Source organism: Haliotis cracherodii, unplaced genomic scaffold, assembly GCF_022045235.1.
Source record: "Haliotis cracherodii isolate W230 unplaced genomic scaffold, xgHalCrac1.p SCAF_5, whole genome shotgun sequence".
Taxonomy (NCBI): Eukaryota; Metazoa; Mollusca; class Gastropoda; order Lepetellida; family Haliotidae; genus Haliotis; species Haliotis cracherodii.
This window is the reverse complement of record NW_027266308.1, coordinates 38,931,567-38,952,837: the sequence shown is the minus strand read 5'-3', so window position 1 is coordinate 38,952,837 and position 21,271 is coordinate 38,931,567. Positions and strand designations below refer to the sequence as shown.

General features: G+C 41.0%; 1 protein-coding gene across 1 annotated transcript in view; it reads right to left on the bottom strand.

Annotated features, from left to right (window-relative positions):
• The window catches only part of LOC139443682 (protocadherin Fat 4-like), a 71,668-nt gene that overhangs the window by 43,169 nt on the left and 7,228 nt on the right, over nucleotides 1–21,271 (bottom strand). Inside the window, exons 3-19 of the mRNA XM_071224621.1 lie at nucleotides 20,638–20,911; nucleotides 17,365–17,484; nucleotides 15,632–15,826; nucleotides 14,183–14,335; nucleotides 13,327–13,526; nucleotides 12,434–12,536; nucleotides 11,778–11,939; nucleotides 8,507–8,729; nucleotides 7,721–7,920; nucleotides 6,700–6,826; nucleotides 6,072–6,190; nucleotides 5,315–5,476; nucleotides 4,594–4,764; nucleotides 3,717–3,881; nucleotides 2,508–2,880; nucleotides 1,494–1,675; nucleotides 38–250 (exon numbers count right to left, since the gene is read on the bottom strand). Of these exons, the coding sequence (XP_071080722.1) occupies nucleotides 38–250; nucleotides 1,494–1,675; nucleotides 2,508–2,880; nucleotides 3,717–3,881; nucleotides 4,594–4,764; nucleotides 5,315–5,476; nucleotides 6,072–6,190; nucleotides 6,700–6,826; nucleotides 7,721–7,920; nucleotides 8,507–8,729; nucleotides 11,778–11,939; nucleotides 12,434–12,536; nucleotides 13,327–13,526; nucleotides 14,183–14,335; nucleotides 15,632–15,826; nucleotides 17,365–17,484; nucleotides 20,638–20,911 (3,142 nt within the window). The remainder of the gene's footprint in view (nucleotides 1–37; nucleotides 251–1,493; nucleotides 1,676–2,507; nucleotides 2,881–3,716; nucleotides 3,882–4,593; nucleotides 4,765–5,314; nucleotides 5,477–6,071; nucleotides 6,191–6,699; nucleotides 6,827–7,720; nucleotides 7,921–8,506; nucleotides 8,730–11,777; nucleotides 11,940–12,433; nucleotides 12,537–13,326; nucleotides 13,527–14,182; nucleotides 14,336–15,631; nucleotides 15,827–17,364; nucleotides 17,485–20,637; nucleotides 20,912–21,271) is intronic.

Sequence of the window (21,271 nt, the reverse complement as noted above, 5' to 3'; positions counted from 1 at the left end):
AAAATACTTGTTTTATTCACAGAAACATAGCGTTAACCTGTTTTGAGCAAATAGGCTGCGTTGTCATGAAATCATCTTCAAACTTTGTGATGGAGAAGCTGATCTTTGCATCAGCATCGGGGTCGACTACGGAGATGTTGGCGATGACCGTTCCTACATCGGCATCCTCAGACACGCTCACGATACTGATGCTAGTGAAATCGGGGGCCTCGTTGACGTCCAACACCGTCAGTGTCATCACATCTTCCACCTACAAGAGGACGCGACGTTAAACCCAATTTCACCTCACCTCACCTCCACCTACAAGAACGTTTACATCATCACCGTGTAATGTATGTATCGGACCCATTTAAATTCATCGATAGTACTCCAAACTTACGGGCACGTGTTATTTATGTATCTAGAATATTGAAAATTCATTTAGTGAACTCTGGTAATTAACACCACTCATAGAAACAAAATGGAATTATATTTAACTACACTGGAATATTTTACAATTTCGATCACCATACAAATGAGATCATTGTACAACTGAGATTAAAATACAGCTTAGATCATTATGCAACTGAGACCATTATACAACGGAGCTCATTGTACTTCCAAAACTATCCTCCACAGGATATATCGCTTGGGCTAGATCATTTGTGACCTTATCGGTTACCATGACGTCACAATCAAATATTCAGCTGTACGCGTTACACTTAAGATACGGTTTATTACTGTTTACGGAAAATGTTGGACGGAAGAATAATGTTGGAGATGAATGATAAATATTCTCGTACCCTTGATATGAAATATATAAACACTCGTTGATAAAAGTTTCAAATTCCTTGGCAAGCCTCGGTGTTTTCAACTTTTATTAAATTGTGTTGATATATTTGATATCAAAAGACACTGAGGCGAGAGTATGTATTGAGTATAAAACTGAGACCATTCTACAACTGCGATCCTATAAAACTGAATTTAGTATACAACTGAGATCAATATAAAACTGAGTTTAGTATACAACAGACCATTATACAACAGAGATCCTTATAAAACTGAATTTATTAAACAACTTATACAACTGATACCATTATACAACTGCAATCCCTGTACAACTGAGATAACCTATTCTACAGCTAATATTACTATACAAACTCAGACCATTATACAGGTGGGACCACATTGCAACTAACACCATTGCTCATTTGCCACTAAGTTCGTTGTCAGTTAGATTTGCACCTGTTGCATAAGCAAGACCTGCATCAAAAGATCACCTACAACCAGAAGAAAGTGTCGGAACGGGAGGATTAAGCTTTAAAGTCATAGATAAGTACTTTATTACTTCCATGGCCTTGAAACACTATTATTTTTCTTTTAATCTTTACAAACATGCAAGCTTAGAACATGAGGTATTTTACGTCCTAAAATAGAAATTAGTGGATTTGCAAGATCGCTTCTTCTCAATCTGTAATTGACATTGTAATCTAAAGTAAGGTTTCCAAACTTACTGACGCTGGCGGTGACCCGCTATCAGTGACCTTGACCTTGACCTGATAACTGAAGGTTTCTTCGTAATTAAGACTTCTGCTTGTGACGAGAAGGTTTGAGTCGTGTATCATGAAGATGGAGCTGTCGATCACCTCAAAGGTCAAGGTCTGAGACTGATCAGTATCGTCTGCATTCAAGGTACCTGGGGATGGCGTGTCATATTTTAGTGTGTTGTTTCATGCAGAAAGTTAACTCACACGTGGGGATTCAGGGGAAAAACAAACCCCAGCGCTTGTTTTAAATGAGGATTTGAAAGTAACAGTGTGTGAACTGACTAATTGTGTAGATGACGCCAATAGCCCCTTGTATACTAGAATGTAGAAGAGACCGCCATTATATAGTTATAACATTGTTCACCTAAAACGAGGCTTTAATTCACTCTCACACTTCCCCTTTGCAAGACAGGTAACTTGATATACAATTATAAATATGCTTTTGGATAGCTAGGGGGAACTCCATGGATCTCACCCCATGTTATCAATCTTTGGTGTTACTTCGATGTCGCTACAATATATAAATTGCAATTATTGATGGCAGCTGTGTAAAACAACATGCATTTCTTTTGTATTAAGTGAGTGAGTATGTTTTGTTTTATGCATTGAACAGTATTTTAGGTATACCACGGCGGCTCAGCTTGATGTGGGAGGAAAGCCCGAAATGATTCTGGTCTTAGACGTTTACCAATTTTGGTGAAACCCACAGCATGGGTATGGTGGTGACAAACTAAGAAATTTATTCGGGGCAAATCTAGGACATGAACCCATGATCTCAGATCCCATCCCTCCCTAAGCAGCATGCACATAAACCAGCGGCAGACTGCAAGAGTAATGATCAATCAATCTTTATTCATGGTACTTATGAGGCCAAAGGCCTATAGTACATTGTCTGGGGCATGTTACAAATTCATACATTTTCTTAGTTTCATGATCAATGCTGTTTGATTTTATGAACCAAGAACCAAGAATCATCCTTACCTACGATGGTGCCAGCAGGTAGGTTTTCCCGCAAACTGGCACGTGTCAGTCGGAGATTTTCCGGTGGGTCATTGGCATCAAGAACGCTTATGATAAATATCTCATCAAAACTCATCCGAGGCTTCCCGTTATCACGAGCTCTGACGGTGATGTGGATCTCGGAGTCGGTCTCAAAATCCAGACGACAGAGGTCCGTCCCACACCGAACACGTGACGAAGCGGTGACAAGCTGATTGCCCTTGATCTCAAACAAGCCTCTGCCGTCGTCCGGCAGGCTGAAGGTGAAGGTCTGACCTCCAGCGTCTTTCCTGTTGTCAGGGTCCTCAGCTCCAAGGTCACCCACAACAGTTCCTATAGGACTGTCTTCAGATACCTGGAAGGGTCGAATGAGTAGACCCTAGATTGATATCACTATTGATATTTATCATGAGAGAATGGTGACAAAATATTGCCCTTTGACGTTGCCTTGATCCATTACGATTACCCACAAAAGTGCCCTCTTTGATACACAGCCAAAGAACTTAGAGAGTCAATGATATTACCCAGAGAGATTATAGTCAGCTATAGAGACTAACAGTTTTAGCCCACTAGTCATATAATGATAACATATAGCAAAGCCTTAAAAAGGGCAAATATTTACTTGATCTTAGGATACCAACAGGGCAGTTTGGCAGGGACCACAACCCTACTGCGAACTTCTAACTTTCTGATATTTGCATATATGCATTTTACCGATTCTCAGTGTTAATTTGTTTGAGAAGTGATCGACTACTCGTTGCTCCATTGTTAGAACAGCACGACATGACGTCACAAATCGGAAAAATAACATCACATAAGCTGAAATATAATTTGACGTCCATGAGGTGTTTTCGTGGGGTTGACATTTAATTGGCTTTTCATTATGTTGTTACTATAAATGGCAAGCGGTAATACCTTGTCGAAACTGGGATGATCTGGCCCGTGTTCATGAACATTCGGGACTTCAGTTGAAGTATTCGGAATAAACCGCAATATCATCGTAATTTGTTGATCATTTTATTTCAACTTGTCAACACTCTATCGTAACTAAAATAATCATAATGTCATGCCTCCTTTATTTCCCTAATACAGAATTCGCAAACAATCATAGTTACGTGGTTTTCCTCACGGCAGAAGCGGCCGGACAAATGAAGAGAATACTTAACTGAAAAGACACTTTGTCATACGCACTTTGTTCATGGAGAGACTTATATCTGACGGTGGCTCGTTCCTGTCGACGATGATGATGGTGAAAGTTTTCTGAAATGACTGAGGAGGGACTCCATCATCTGTTGCAGTCAGTGTCAGAAGAGTCGTCTGCTGTGTTTCAAAGTCCAGGTTCGCTGTCGGTGATGTCTGAAAATGTTACTTTAGATTACTCTTCCAATTTTGCAGCAGAAGCAACGTATTACTGTAACACATCGCCTAACCGTGACGTCCTGCACAAGACGATCAGAGCATTTGTTGATTGAGTCCAAAGGATTTACTGAACTCCTGTGTACCGATACAAACCAGACATGCACTCACTCAGGCATGCATCTACACTTATGACGACATATCATTTGGGATGATATGTTACTATTCCCCTTTGAGGTTAAATGTATCTTTTCCGAGACACTTCCTTGGATAAAGCAATTTTAGCATTTGCTTGGACGTTTTTTGGACCAGATAGACGTGTCTCCTAGCACTGCGAGTGTCGAGCTACCATGTATCTATCACGACCTTACAATCCAGAAATGTATCTCATCCCGTTGATTCGAACTCGTGCATGCGTGTGCCCCTTGGGTGTCAGGATCCAACATTCTCCTCGTTTGTCAGCACCGTAGCCGCGTACATGGGTTTCACATGCAACACATTGGTTTTCCTCCACATCAAGCTGACAAGCCCTTTACAAATATTAATGAAATTATGGTTAAATCACTCACTCACCCACTGACTCACTCAACATATCAGTAGCTTCTTGATGCATCTAACAATGCTATTCAACATGAATGGTGATTGATATAAGACATGCTGTCCATGTCAAATGTTTATTCTTTTTGTTGTTCATGTTACGAACCGGCCTTACCTTCAGTTGGTCCCCCTCCATCCTGAAGTTTGAAGCAGCTTCTCCAGACAGGAAGTAAACATGGTTATCTCCCTTGTCGTCGTCCACGGTGGTAACAGTAGCTACAGTAAAGGACCGTTGATCTTCGGGAACTTTGACCTCGTTGGACGTTAGGCCATTTAGAATTATATCCTAGATGCAAAGTATAAAATACGTGCTGAAGATATTGTGCATGTCGTAAGTGTTGTAATAGTGGTATTCAATTCTAAGTTATACAATTTCTTGACATGCGCTTCTGGGTAGGAGGGGTACTCGTTAGTGTAGTATGTAGTAGATCAAGAGATAAATGAGGATGCATTCAAAGTACATATGACTTCACTTACTGTAAAAGAAGGACAAGATACAAGAAAGGGTAAACGTTACTGGTTTTATATTTTGATCCTAACCAAAGATCAATGATCTATTCATCTAAGGGACCATCTATATATTTTCAGGGTCGGGTGGGATGGAGTGGGGGCGGGGTGTGCCTTCAAGTAGGGATAAATTACTTTTGTGTCATTTCTTTAACATAAATGTTTTTGTGTTTACCTCAATTAACAATCGGCTTTTATGTTGTAATTTTATTTTTAATCCAAAGGTGAAGCAACGTTATTTTTCCCAAGGTGGTCTAATTTAGTTCTTGTTGAATCCGAGGACGCCACACTAAACATGTTCCCCCTGAGATAACTATTGGTCAACTAACTTTAGGAGGGTCGTTGGCGTCTTTGACACGGATTGTCATAGTGTTTGAGATGCGGACTTTCCTCTTGTCCGTCGCCATGACAGTGATGTGGAACTCCTGAACCTCCTCGAAGTCTACAGACTCCTCCATCAAGATGGACGCGGTGCAGTAGTTGTTGACGTTCTGGAACAGCAAGAAGAGAAACACTTCTATTGCAACACATGGTTTTCATTCCACTGACCTCACTGCTTATTAAATATAGTATATGCATATAGAGACTATCCGTTTTATCACAAATGCTCATTTCCGTTATTATATACAGTTGCACTTTCGTTTTTCAGTGAATACTTTATGAATATAGATGGGTGAGTGAAGGGAGTTGATTGTGAAAATGTTGATTATGGATCTAAGATGCTTTCTATGGGCAATTTTGTTTCCTGTTGAAGTAGGATCCAAACAATTATATTTTATTTCACAGCACATTTTCCTCCGGACATTTGGCATGTCCAACCTACAATTGTTTTCGTTAAACATGCTGACAAATACAGTTTTTATCATGGAACAAACACAAGTTTTTTTGAAAGAATTCCCAGCTATCACCTAAAAATGTGAAAAATTATATGAGGTTCTCGACTGCCGCCGTGTGGTGCAGTGTCGTGTGGCAGTCACGTGCACGAAACAAATCCCAATGTGGATTCTGAGACGACCTGGATTGGACTAATTGGTTACAGATAATACTCTCGTCAATATGTAACCATGGTAACACATTGTAACCAACCTGTAATGGCACACATCGCTGTGACACCAAACTGAACTTGCTGTATGTGGAAATGACTTTCAGTTCCAAGTTTTCATCTTCATCCACATCGTATACACTCAATGTACCCATTATCTCCCCTGGAATAGACGTCAGTGTGCGCATCATTAATTCACTATGTAGACAACAATAGCGCAATCTCGCTGTGAAACACGTCAAGATAACAAAATCTGTCATAAACATTTGTTAAATGCTTGCAAATAATAAACTTCTAAATGTAAACTAAATCTCATTAATAAGTCCAAAAGCTTGATATAAAAAAATGAAAATGTTAGTGAGTCAGCGGTTTTACACGCTTTTGGCAATGTTTCAGCAATACCATGGCGGGGGGCACCAGCAATGGGCTTCAAACATTGTACCCATGTGGGAATCGAACCTGGACCTTCGGCGTGACGAGCGAACGTTTTAACCACTGGGCTACCTCACCGCCCCTCTAAAATGTGGACATGAACCTGAAACCATGTGCCTATATACATAAGAAATATTCTTGTCACAGGCAAATGTCTTTCAATTGTATTGATACTTTTGGACATATACTCATACTTAAACAAATCTCTTTGAATCTGAGTTTTAAAAGACATCGGCTGACCTTTGACGTTTTCTTTCACTCTAGGGTGATCAGTTTCATAGCTGAGCTTGCTGTTGTCCGACGTTACGTGTAGATCGTAAGGTGACTCATTCACATCCCCCACGCCAAACAGAAGCTGAAGAGTTGCCTGGAGAGACAAGGTAGTACCCAATCAATTAGTTCCAACCAGAAAACAAACCATAAATATAAGTGACAAAACCCTTTCCAAAATCATAAGAAATCTCTGCGAATGCAGAGTCGAGTGTACGTTTGCGACCAATCATGAGCATGCGTCTATGAAACACTACCAAATAATGATGATACCTAGGCATCCGTTACAAACACACGCAAAGTCAAGTCAACTGTTTACTTTAAAACACGGAAACATATGATACAAGTCAAAATAGGGAATTGTATCGGCCATTCTCCGACAAACTCATTTTGAGATTCCCGTCTAAATGTAGGCTTGTAATGTATACACATGCATCAACCATGTCAGCGAGCCTGACCGCCCGATCCCGTTAGTCGCCTCTTACGACAGGCATAGTCGCCTGTTACGGCAAGCATGGGTCGCTGAAGAATACATACACAGATTATCAAGAACAAGCTATTACACTCAATTTTGTCACTTGGAAGATTATAACCTATGTACTACAATTATGTTTGTTTGTTGTATTACGCCGCATTCAACAATATTCCAGCTATATGATAGCGGTCTGTAAATAATTGTCAAACACAAACAACTCAGTGATTGGTGTCGTGAGCATCGATCTACGCAGTTGGGATACCATGGCATGCATCACCAAGCCTGGCCAACCATCCCCGTTAGTCGTCTCTTAAGACTGGCATGGGTTGCTGAAGGTTACTTTTAACTTGGATCTTGATAAAGGAAGAAGTACTTGTCCGGAAACATCGTTTTGAAAGAACAAACGAGGTTGAGATTCATTAGTGAAGTCTTTCTTCTCACAGGTTCTAGCGCCATTTAACGTTCTTCTTTGACATTTGTCGCTGGACAACTGACTGGATAGTTATCAACACTTACCTCCATAGGTGGACTACCATTGTCCGTGACACGTATGTCCAGTGTGTACTGTTTGTTCTTATTGGCCTCGTGGTCAAGCTTCTTTGAGGCCGTCAGTTTGTCGCCCTTGATCGCGAACAAGTTGGAAGGGTTGACCAGAATCTCGAAGGTGTGAGACTGACCAACGTCGTCATCCACCACCACTACAGCCAGCGTCTCCCCTGTCGTAAAGTTAATACTTCAATACAAAATGTCATCAGTTGTATTACGCTTGATTGTTATACCAACTCTTGACGTCTAAGTAGACACAGTTCATGGATAACACATTCTTTATTCTACTGTAATAGTGACGTTTCGGTTTTGATCCTTATACCTTGTCAAGCAAGACTTGTTTAAAAAGAAGTTGTTATTCATAAATTGTGTCTCCTTAGTCATCTGCAACTTCTAAGAAATGTCTGTCAGACACCTCTTGGCGTGAAACCGTAGGCGCAGTTACGCAGATGTTATTGCAGTGTCATTGAAGTGTTCCTAGCCTTGGGACTATACATGCAGCCTATTACATCAATAGAAAATCAGATGGGGCGATGACTTGCTCATGGTCAAATAATAAAGAAATGCCTCCTGAAAAAAATGAAAGTGTTGACAAAAACAAAATCTAGTTCTCCTACCAATAATATCTCACAATTTTCATGAGCAGTTCTAAGCGTTTTGTTCATTTTTTAAATTACGTGCATATTCTGTAGGACAAAAGTGGCCTTTTACCTTCACGAATTTCAGTAAATATGACACCAGAAACTATTCTCGTACCTGGCTCCACCTCCTCCAGGACATTCTGGGGGTGGAGACTGAGTTTCCTTGGTTTCTCATTGACATCCACAAGTGTGATGGGCAGGTCAAACACATTCATCATGGGCGGTTGACCATCATCCTCCACCAACACTGTGATGTAGTAGTTTCTGCGTGTCTCATAGTCCAGGGTGCAATACTTGCCCCCCACGGAGTAGCACCTAGGGTCGGAGCTGGCAGCCAGCTGTAAAACAACAGCATTCTTGCTAAATACAGTAAATGTTATTTTACCTGGTAATATTTTGCCTATATCTTATTGGTTTTACGTAACTGAGTCTTGGACAGGCATGTGAGAGATTGGCATCATAAGCATAGATCAACGCCAGCGGGACACGATGACACACAATCAGCAAAAACAAACATTTGCTTTCCCCCGTGAAAGTTACATGTAAGTGAATGTGTGAACGTTTGGTTTTGACGGACGCAATAAACAATATTGCAGGATCATAAAAGTAGTATGTAAATAATCCAGACTAAACCCGAAAAAAACACTGGCTGATAGAATCAGTACGATGAAACACATCACACATTGTAACCATCCGATGACCATTTCAATCAGGGAGGACTAGGCACATATTCTGTGTCATAACCCCGTTTTCCCCTGAAATTACAATTCTACGAAAACAAACATGGTTAAAAAGGATACGTGCTAAAGGACCTTCGGAAATCCTAGAACAATGCTTTTTTGGCTTCATGTAATAAATACGAATCATAGGGCTACAAAAATAGTATATATCAAAATAACGCAAATATTCCTAATCTAGCTCATCCTGACGCTGTGATTAGCCTAAACTGGTACTTTTACAGGCAAAATGTTGATAAACTAAGTAAATATTCGTGTGTTGTCATGCATGTATGAAATAGCCTATAGCCTGAGGTCATGACCAAACACCGGCCCGTGCATTTTCACAGGTGCAAATGTCACCGAGTTGCCGGTATTGTACTTTATTGGGATATGCGATGACGGGGGTAGCAATTAAGATGTGTACTGCGTTATATATGCTAGAAAAAGTGATGGAATAATTAAAAGCTAAAAGAGTATTTGTTGCCCTAAAGATGATTTCTTTAGCTAGTATCTGACCGAGCTGATGACGTATATGATTGTGTACTATCACCCAAAGGTATAATAACTGGTGCAACAAGGTTGATATTGAGGCCGTCACGTTGATGGTTCTGACGTTCTAATTCAAGAACGTGATCTTCAGCCTTGTGCCACACATCTGGTTGCCTGGCGCCCTAGCAAAGGCTGCGTTGATCAACCATTTGACAACAAAACAGCACCAACAAACGCCAGCGTTTCAATGTACTTGCGTTCGTAAGACAACGTGACCGTATTGTGCCGTCAGGACATCGATCTTGTACTTCAGTGGTTTCTTATGCAGACGAATTTTCTCCATGAGTGGAACTTTCGTTTCAGATATTCTTGCATGGTCGCCTTCAGACCACCCATGGTTGGCGCGACAGTACTGGTTCCCGGACGTCATGATAACGGGCGTTATCCATGACAATGGCACTGATGTTGTTTGGAACATCAGTCTATGAACACATCATCATTCATGTCCTTCGGTAAAAATTTCTTTTTCGCCTCGGAAACTAGCTCACATCCATCAATAAGCCCAAGGCCAACGGTTCCGGCGTGCAAAACAAAGACACGATTACCTTTTCCTGATGGTACCATGGCTGCTTTTCGTCCATCTGACGGCAGCCATATGTAATCAGTGGAATGATTCTCATTCCAGGTTTCATCAAGGTAAATGATCTGGAAGCACTGACTGGGATAGTCATGAATGATGGCCTCACAAACATGATGGAATATTTTCCCCTGAAAACGGCTTGGTAATAAACCACCAGGCAGACTAATTGTGTCCCGAGTTCTACTACAAATCGGGGGAACCTTCTGCTCATAAAGCTTGCACACTGTCTACCTAATCTCCTATGTTTCAAAGCTGTCAATATCCTTTTTCGTCCAGGTTTTGTTTTTGAGACTACCTCTACCACCTTTGTTTCATTTATCATAACATTTATCATATCATCAGACTTGTTGGTATGAAAGCTGGACAGTTCGGTGATACACCCTATCTCAACTAATAAATGGTTTCCCTCTATTCTCTCAAGTGTAAAGAACTTGTATACATTTCCTACTATAAAATCCATAGCATGTGCCATAGCTATGGCTATGCACGTGTAATGCAACATGCATCATGGGAACAGTGTTGACAACACAAATGAAGCGTCATTTTGTTATTTTCCAACATGCACATCTATAATTTTCTACAATTGATTTGATTAGTTGTTTGGTTCGGGACCCGATTTATGAAGACTATATGATTATTATTATAACGGAGTCGCATGCACATATTTCTATAGTCCGTTTCAGACTTCCCCATTGGACTTCTAAAGTTGAATTTTCGTTCGAAGTTTTTGCCTTTGTAAAATTGTCCATGGGACTGAAATATTTCAAACGACAGGAAGATCGGGAGTTACTCGCTAATTCAATTGGAACAGTCTGTGAAACATTCTATCTTGTTTTTATGAGACAAACAAACAAGCATTTTTCTAGCATTTCCGACAGTACATTTGTGACTCCATGTCAATGGATACGTTGGATTCACGAAGATCTGGTATCATCACTCCTTATGGTAGAGCATCCGCCCGGAGAGCGGAAGGTCAGGGGTTCGATCCCCAGCCGCGTCATACCAAAAGACATTAAAAGATGGTACTTGTTGTTACCCTGTCTGGCGCTCGGCATTAAGGGGCTAAAACAAGGACTGGTCGGCTCGGAGTCAGTATACTGTGTCTGAGTGGGGTATTCATGTTAAACTGCGGCATGGTATCTCAGTGTGCTAGCACTATAAATCGGCATCAATCCGGACTAGTACAAGAAGCCACACATACACGTGCATGCACGTCACTTTATAATTGCAATAATCTTGGTCGCGACGTTAAACCGCATTTCACCTCACCTCACCTCACCTTGATAGTGATTCATAAACACATACTCATGATATAGTGGGATTTGGTTTATTGTAGCTTTTATTTATTGCATCTTGGATTCTTGTATATTGGGTCCATACATGTACCAATATGACCAGGGCTCTGTTCCACAAGGCGATCAAGCTAGTATGGGAGTTACGATCACCGTAGCGCTACGATAGCTTTGTGGAACAGAACCTGACCACCCCTAGCTCCAGCAGGTCACTTCTGCCGGGGACACTGACCATCATACACTGACCTTCACACATGTTTTCCCGCCCTCAGTGGTCAGTTCAAAGGTACTGTCAACCGAACTGATCAAGAAGATGGACATTGTCTGTCCGGGGTCATCATCCTTGACGAACACACAGCCGACCTGTGTCCCATCTCTACTGTTCTCTCGAATTGTGTTCGGTACAAGCTGTAATACATAAATATATGCCATTGTAAGTAAGCGTTAACACGTCATGTCATAAAGGTTGACACTGCATTTAATTTACGAGGACAGTTTTAACTAGAAAACTATGTCCTCCAGTTGGTTCGTACTTTTTCTCAAACGTCTTTACCCTTCGAGATACGAAGTGATTGTTGACGCTGCAGTCATCGATATTCCAGTTATACAAAGCTAATCGACGTAAACCAGTGGTTAATAGTGTGACCGTCTTATCCTCAGTTAGTCTGATCTTTCGACAAGCATACTTGGAACTAGTTCTGACCCAGAATCTCGACAAGGTTGGAGAAAGGAACATTCTTTCAGATAAGAATATTTGACTTTTGGAGGCATACATGGTAAAATTATGACCTTTAAAAAAATAGGTAAATTAGAGTTGCATGATAGTGCCTGATAATTTAGGATTGATCAAGGTATTTTATATTATTTGGTTTCCCTCGGATTCCAGAGTAGCAGATACCTACCTTTGCGGACCTTGGCGGATCGTTAGCATTGAGGACTGTCATGTGGAAACTCTTGGTCATGGATTCCCCGTCAAAATCCGTAGTCTTTATTTTTACATCAAATCTGGATCACGGGAGACGCCATCAAACGTTTAATAATACACAATGAGTGAGTGAGTTAATGCTTTACGTCACATCGGTAATATTTCAGCCATATCGTGACGATAATAATAATACACAAAGAAGCCTGAGTACGCTTTTGTCGTTTAAATATATACAGGATATTATATGAGTGTTCATGTTATACTATGTTTACGACACGTATGTCTAGATGTTCGTTAATTCCCGAGCGAGAGCGAGATAAATACCGGAATTTAGGCACGAGTGTCGTAAACATAGTATGTCATAAATACGAATATGATGTTCTATTTACAACAGCTTTGACGTAGTTTCTAGTGTGACGTCATACCAATCTCACGTCACAATAAAATTCGAATGACATAAACAATGCCGTTCGGATGACGGAAACAATACAGTGTTGTCTCGTGACGTGTTTTGACCTAGGGCACATATGATTTTTATGAACACCGAGATGCTTGCCCTCATAGGTAATAAAGATATTTAATCATATTATATGATCCCACTCACCCCTTCCCACGACACTAGGGGCTATCTCAGGTGGTACAGATGGTACAGATGAAATATTTCATTAAGATTTGACTTTGCCGATTGTGATTTCGAATCGTTTGTTCGATCCTACGTTTCTAACACCATACCAATGGAAGTTTCAAAGTGGTAATAATCTTTATCCGATATACCGTTTCCTCCCTTTTTCTCACGCCGTGATATATCTGAAATACTGTTCAAAGTGGCGTTAAACCACACTCTCTCAGAACTTCTATATCCCTCCTCACTCTCTTGACGACTCTGACTCGTAGCTGGCCTCCTTCTGTAGACAGACTCTGTTATCCTTGATCATCACCGTCCCCGTGTCGTCGCTCACAACAGAGTAGACGTGCTCGTCGTAAGGTTCGTTGTCCACTAGGGTGGTCAAGGCAGCAAAACAGGTTCCAACTGGCCAGTTTTCGTCAATCTCTGTAGCGTTTATCTCAATCTATAACAATGTGGGCATTAGCTCATAAGATGCTGATTTCACTACAGAGGTGGACCACTTACCGCCCGTTTTTCGGTTCGGACAATACATAAATATATATATATATATATATATATACTACTCAAAAGAAGTTAAGGATCACCCGATTCTTTCATATTGGTAAAGTTAATCTGTCATGGCATGAGAGATTAACTATTGTAATATGAAAGAATCAGGTGATCCTTAACTTCTTTTGAGTAGTATATATATATATATATATATATATATATATATATATATATATATATATATATATATATATGTTCTTTGGGGACCGTGACTTTCAAAATTGTCTTTGTATGAAAACTTCATTTTAAGAAAAGTACAATATCAAATTCCCAAAACAGGTTGACATTGTACCAGATGACAGTAACGTTTTGTTTTGTTTGGTGTTTCACACCGCACTCAGCAATATTCCAGCTATATTAAGGCAGTCTGTAAATAATCTAGTCTGTACCAGACATGCCAGTGACTGACATCTTGAACATCGATCAAAGCAATTGGGATAGGATGATATGCATCAACCAATTCAGCGAGCCTGACCACCCAAACCCGTTAGTCGCCTCTTACGACAAGCATAGTCGCCTCTTAGACAGTGAAGTACAGAGTCCAGTTACCCCGAGGGGTGCTTTGTTGGCCAAGCCACAGTAGAGCGAGTTCTCTGACCACGTTCGGTTCTTTTGACAATGGATGGACTTCGGTGCCCCCTTGACGACAAATCCTTCGCTGGTACAACCTATAGGAAAGCACTCATCCTTGTAACTTTGTCCCTGGAACAAGACATTCGTTGGAGATTACAATTACATTTGCAAGAAGCAAATTTCAATTTATATATCAACGACAAAAATATTTTTATTTCACTGAGAGCTAAGTGGACCAACATTTCTACTTGAAGCAGTTACGGGGGGAGGGGGGTGGGGAGCAGTCGTCTAAGGTGCCGCGATTCGCTGTGCAGAGTTGCGTCCTTGGGCACGCCAGAAACCTGTGATTGTGGGTTCGAATCCAGTTAATCTGTCTCGTGTGGATTACTTATGTGGGTTCCTGATCACAAATGCAGACATCAGTTCACTTATCTATTGTTGGAACGTCATGTACTATAGTCATGACGTCATGAACAATGGAAGACGGCATCCGCAATTATTTTGGACAATGCGTTCATGTGACGCCAGGCTAGTAGGGGGGGTGGGGGGTGGGGGTGTGTGTGTGGGGGGGGGGGGGGGGGGGGGGTTGAGTGACTGAGTATGGTTTTTATGCCGCTTTTAGCAATATTCCAGCAATATTCCAGCAATATCACGGCGGGAGACACCAGAAATGGGCTTCACACATTATACCCATGTGGGGAATCGAACCCGGGTCTTCGGCGTGACGAGCCAACGCTTTAACCACTAGGCTACCCGACCGCCCCCAGGCTGGTATGCGCCTCTTCGCAAACGATGTAAACAATGGAACAATTGTTACAATGCTTATTGAAAATTACTGAAAATATGTTCACCTATATCCGTGCCCTTATGGGTGATACCCCTATATAACCGTTCAACTGACCACGTGTATGTGGTATGAAGGCATTTCAACTGGTCTTACACATGACTGATACGTCGGCAGTTTATCTGTCGATCGGTTACTCGGTGGGTCTGATGTCTGACTGATATCACTCTTTTGCCTAATATGTTGTTTGTTTGTTGTTTAACGTCACACAAATGTTCCAGCTTAATGAAGGCGGTCTGGTAATAATCGAGCCTGGACCAGACGATCCAGCGATTGACATCATGAACATCGATTTACGCAATTGGTATACGATGACATGCATCAACCAAGTCTGCCAGCCTTGACCACCCGATCCCGTTAGTCGCTTCTTACGACAAGCATGGGTTGCTGAAGACCTATTCTCTTCCCGGATCTTCACGGCTCTTGCAAATGAGTTGCAAAGACAATCCATGCTCGATCAATGTTTCATATTTTTATCGACCAGGGCCCCGTTCCATAAAACGATCTCAGCGCTACCACTGCCGTAAGTCTATGTTAAAGTTTTTGGGACGGGTCCCTGGCTATTACCCCTGGGTACTTACGGTAGGACAGTTGTACTTGACACTCTGACATGCATCCCGGAAATTTAAGTCTGGAGGGCAGTGTCGGCTGTATGGCCACTTGCACCTGATCTCCGAGCAGCTGTAGCCGTCTGCCTGCAACTCGTAGCCGACCTGGCAGCTGCACACGCCCTGGTTGCACAGCTGGCTGCACTCGGGGTGGCAACTTAGCGTCTCCTGGACGGGGTACACAGTTCTTTAATTAGATTCTATGAAATATGTACTTGAGGGTTCTATGATACATCACTTACAATAAGTTTATATCATGTTTTCGTTAGTATTTTGAGTAAATTGCATCAATAAAAATATCATATCATGAAAAATCATTGATCACAAAGTATCATCTAATATGATATTAGAATATCATCTGATATAGCATGTATATTTATAACTTTACTATCATAACATACAAAATCAAACCGATACCAACTTTCACCGAAAACGATCATGCAGTTATAATGGACGCACATGTTTGACTTCATTTAAAGCTTGATGGGGTACACCGATCAAACCAATACCCTGTAACGTAGGAGTAGATAGGCCTATGTTTCTATTTAGATGGGGGGCACGGGTGGCCCAGTCGCCTAAGGCGCCGCGATTCGTTGTGCAGAGTTGCGTCCCTTGGGCACGCCAGAAACCTATGATTGTGGGTTCGAATCTTCGTTAGCCCCGAGTATGTTTCTAGGTTTGTCAGTACCATACCCGTGTCCGTGGGTTTCACCGAAGTGGTAAACGTCTCAGACCTGCTTAACTTCGGGCTTTCCTCCCACATTAAGCTGACACGCCGTGATATGACTGGAATACCATTCAAAGCGGCGATAAACCCAACTCACTCACTCACTATTTAGATGACCAAGTCTTAAGCACAAGATGATTTTCGTCCTACCAACACTAGCCTCCTTGAAATCCCATTTAAAGACCTTCCTGTTCCAAAAACATCCCTACTGCTAGCATTTTACTTTTTCTGCATCTCTCATGCTTGTGTGTAAAATGTATATGATATATCATGCAGCGCTTTGTGCAGATGCAAATTGTGTGTTGGTACCCAAAATACACTTATTATTATTATTTTATCATTTGGACACCCTTCTTTCATCTGATTAGGGGGCACGGATGGCCCAGTCGTTTAAGGGGCCGTGCAGAGTTGCGTCCCTTGGGCACGCCAGAAACCTGTTTGTGGGTTCGAATCCCGGTTCGCCCCAATTAGGTTCTAGGTTTGTCAGCACCATACCCATGCTCGTGGGTTTCACCGAAGTGGTAAACGTCTGAGACCTGCATCACTTGGGCTTTCCTCCCACATTAAGCTGACACGCCGTGATATCATTGGAATACTGTTAAAAGCGGCGTTAAACCCAACTCATTCACTCACTCATCAGATTATTTTTTTAGGTTGCAGTTTTGACTCATTTTAGCCATACTTCTGAACTTGAGCACTGCACCACATAACACGAACACTTGCAAGTGGAGGGAAGAAATACGGATAGAAATGTCCAACAAATGTAGGTCGATCATTGCCACCTTTTGAACCACGTGAATTAAACCAAAATGACCAATTGTTGAGACTTAACATCTGTAATTGCAAATCCACCTCATTCATCCAATATATATATGGAATAAGTGGTATGTAAGAGTATATCGATTACGACAATGGTGGTAGCAAACTGAATAACGGACACAAGAAGGTTTTCATTGATGCTGGTGAGTATATAACTTACGCTCATCCGGGGACAAGTCTGCCCACCACACTCCATATTCACTGTCACGTTTCGATAACGCTTTTGCAATCCTTTATAGCAGTTGCGCAGACACTCACCCCATTGTGACCACCGCGACACCTTAAGCCAGAAACAAAAGTCCAAGCAGTGCAGAAAGTTAAAAAAAACAAAGCGGCCTTGTAACCATGGCCAATGTTGTGTGAAATGAAACAGGCTTGTCCTGCTGTCGCTTTGGTAAATTGTATTGGTAGGTTCTTGCTTACGTAGAGGCGAACGGAAGACATGAAACATTCATCCATAACCATTTATGTTTCCAACAATTTTTTCAGGACTACTTCTCGCCCTTCATTTTGTGGATGACTGAAGTAATAGGTCGTGAAAATTATAACATTTTCAAATGTTCTGAACAACACAATTAGAGGCCATGAATGTGTTTAGGGATATTTTAATGAAATTGTGTGCTCAATCTTCACTACAAAAAATATCCCCCAAAATATTCGTGATCCCTAGCTTCAGTATCTGCGGTACATGGTTACTCTGGTTCTTTCATAATGAGACTTCACATTTAGCATCATGTCAAGTGTCATGTACTTGTGCATGCTTTTGAATAGGAACATTAATATAATATTTACAATGTATTCTACATAAGGATACACTTCTATATTTCTAAGGTTACCTTCAAGCGTTCTTTCGAAAAGGTGCTTAATCTCAGAATAAGGCTTTCATTATGGTGTTATTCTTTACATCGTGTGGGCATTGCACATATGTATCCTAACTAGAAAGTAACACTGGTGCCGCGTGCAGAAAGTGAATTTCATTGTGGCGTATTTACGTCACGTGTTACTTTAGGTCTTCCAATCTTTGGGTTTGGCTCGATGTCTTCCTTTAATCAATGTCACTTGTATAGATCAATATATTTTACAAAGACTTTGCTGATATTGCCAGTCTTCCTTGACCATATAGGTAAGGTAAGCTGTTCTTGATATTGACCATCTGCTGACAAATTGCTTTGACGTCAATTTTGAATTGTACAAATGCAACATTACAATTTGAGGAACCCTACATGCAACGTTAATATCACATTACATGTTGTACGTACGGAGCACCAGCATGACACGTTGTTGTCATTGATATGACACATGATACTTCAGCGATATCACAGAATGATACTACTGATATGAATTATATACGTGGGTGATACTAAATGACGTCACAAAAGGTGTAACAAGATTGCAAACATCTTTTAGTGGCAGTTGTACTCTTCAATCCCCAGTTTCACATGTCAATCATTCAGTTTACATATCAAAATATGAATTATTAATATAGCAAAAGCGATATTAGACATCTAAACATTATTATCATCATATATATTTGGATATCCCGGTTTCCCTTATTCATATAAATATTCACTATATCAGGAAATTGAAATTGGTTTTGGTCGAAAAATCACCAGCATTTTCTTGATCTCTACGAATCAAAGTTATGATGTATCAACATGTCCTATATTGAAATCATGAAAAAGAATTTTGAGATGACCATGACATACACTGTCAACTTTATTATGTATTAATCAATCAACTTACTGAGTTCACGGAAATAGCAATAATTGTTTATACAGTTTAGAGAGATTGTTCATCATGAAATACAGGACAAACCGTAAAACGCCGCCATGATGATGATGATGATGATGATGATGATGATGATGATGATGACGAGGTTTCTTGTTTTCTGTCATGTGAAGCAAACCAAAGGCAGATAAATAGTAGAATAGCCTGGCAACAATATAAACCCATGCCTCTTTTATTCTACGCAAACTAACTCACAACAAGTCCAAGATTGGAACACGTGAGTCCGCCACAATCATCGTTCTGTGTGATGGTTCTGTTGCGTTTCCTTTCCCCTTCCTTGCAGTTGCGCACGCACACTGACCATTGGGTCCACTGACTAAGCTGAATACAACAGGGGGACGGAATATGGATGCAGCAATTTGCTCATTGAAGATGCAAGGGCCACAAGCTTACCTCAGCTCATGGCGACCAGCGATGTAACAATTTTAATCACTACGGCATTTATATAGCACATGTATGGGTAAACACGACCTAGTTGTCACTGATCGAGACAAAATTATCATGTTCTTACGAGAATGTTAAGTCGTATTAGTCATACAAGTCATACAGTCGACTCTCATTAGGTAGGAAATCATCTTCCCGAGGCAAGGGCGTTAACTGACTTCGTCGAGACTGGACTTGCATGGTCAGTTAACTCCCTTTCCTCCGGAAGATGGTGGAAATAAAGAATTGATCCTAGAGTATCAATATATCTGGTTTGCCAGTTACCCGACAAGGGTGTTTCCAATTTGTTTGTAAATGCACAGCAGTAAGAACTACATACATAGTACGTGCACATGTTAAAGAAATCAATACAATATTAATAATAAATAAATAGGACAAACAGTGAGCTGTCAGCTGACTTCCATCATCGGAGCGTTTGCATAACCACGTGTTTTTTCAGGCGAAACGATCAATCTGCTTCTATAAAATGACCACTAAAAGATTCCAGTTATTCTGTTTCAAGTAGTGATAAACAAGTAGGATATTGTCAGGACTCAGGGACAGTATCCAACTTAAAGAGATTCGGTTAGATGTTATAACTTAGAAACATGTATTCCCATGTGTCTCTTGACTGAGCAACACCAAAAGATCAAGGAACATTTCTGGTTTGATCAGATTTTTATGCTTTAACTGTAATTTTTACCGAGTGTGTTAAGTTTCATAGTGTGTAGTCAATATTTTCAATGAATACTAGATCTATAATAAAAGCCAAAAATATTCCGATCTTGAGACCTACCTTTCTCTCTAGCTACTGACTACCGTATAACTGTAAACACGTCGATCAAACAAGCCTACATAAATACCTTTTATATGAAAGTACACCAGGAGAAAGTTTAACATATTGATCTGACGCGACCTTTTACTAAAAGTACAACATTGGCTATAAGTAGCGTTTGAGCTATTTATGCAAATATCCAAATACAATATTCGCAGTCACACGTAACAAGCAATAAATATATATTTCGCCATGGCCTCGAGAGGGACAAGACTGGATTGACGTAGAAGACACCAGTATTAATAGGATCCACTGTTCGTTCGCGCAGCAGGCGTAGGTGGAAAGGGGCCCAGTCAAACATCAAAGCTTACCATTCGTGACCAACTCATCCCATTCCGGGACAAGCCGAATGAGGATTACGGAAAGTCGGAAACATGCAAAGCTTACCTCACAGTCCTGCCTGGCAGCGTGAGACGTACACGGAGCTGTTTCCTCTGTCTTTGTGTCCGAACACTGACCACCGCAGTACGCCGGTGTCAACATGGTCCGGCTACGGAGCTTCAGACCCTCCCCGCAGTCCGTGTTGCATGCTGACCATTCGGACCAGGCCCCGAACACGCAGTCTCGAATTGTCGTCTGCTCGCACTCCCTGCTCTCCAGCAACTCGGGACAAGGAGAACCATTGCAGGCTTGTTCGGTGGTTGTGTTACGGGTTCGTTGACTTGTGAAAGAATTGGGAAAAAACGTACTGGATTTCAACCTTTCCTACATATATGTATAATAGTTTTTAGCAGTCGAAACGGAGAGAACGATAAATAAGACAAGGATGGTAGTTTTAATCATACTTAAAAGTGTTTGACAATTTAACATGAATTTACCTTATGTCTGTGTGCCATGCTACACTCAATAATACTGTGTCAAGATTATGTTATAACACCAACTATTCACTTGGAAAGCATTGTATATATTTGCCTCAGAATAAAACTGACCGAAATATTAATTAGTCAATGTAAAGTGCTTCTTTAATCCGATCACCAAGTGGTAGCTACATATATACACACACGTGTTTGTTTGTTTGTTG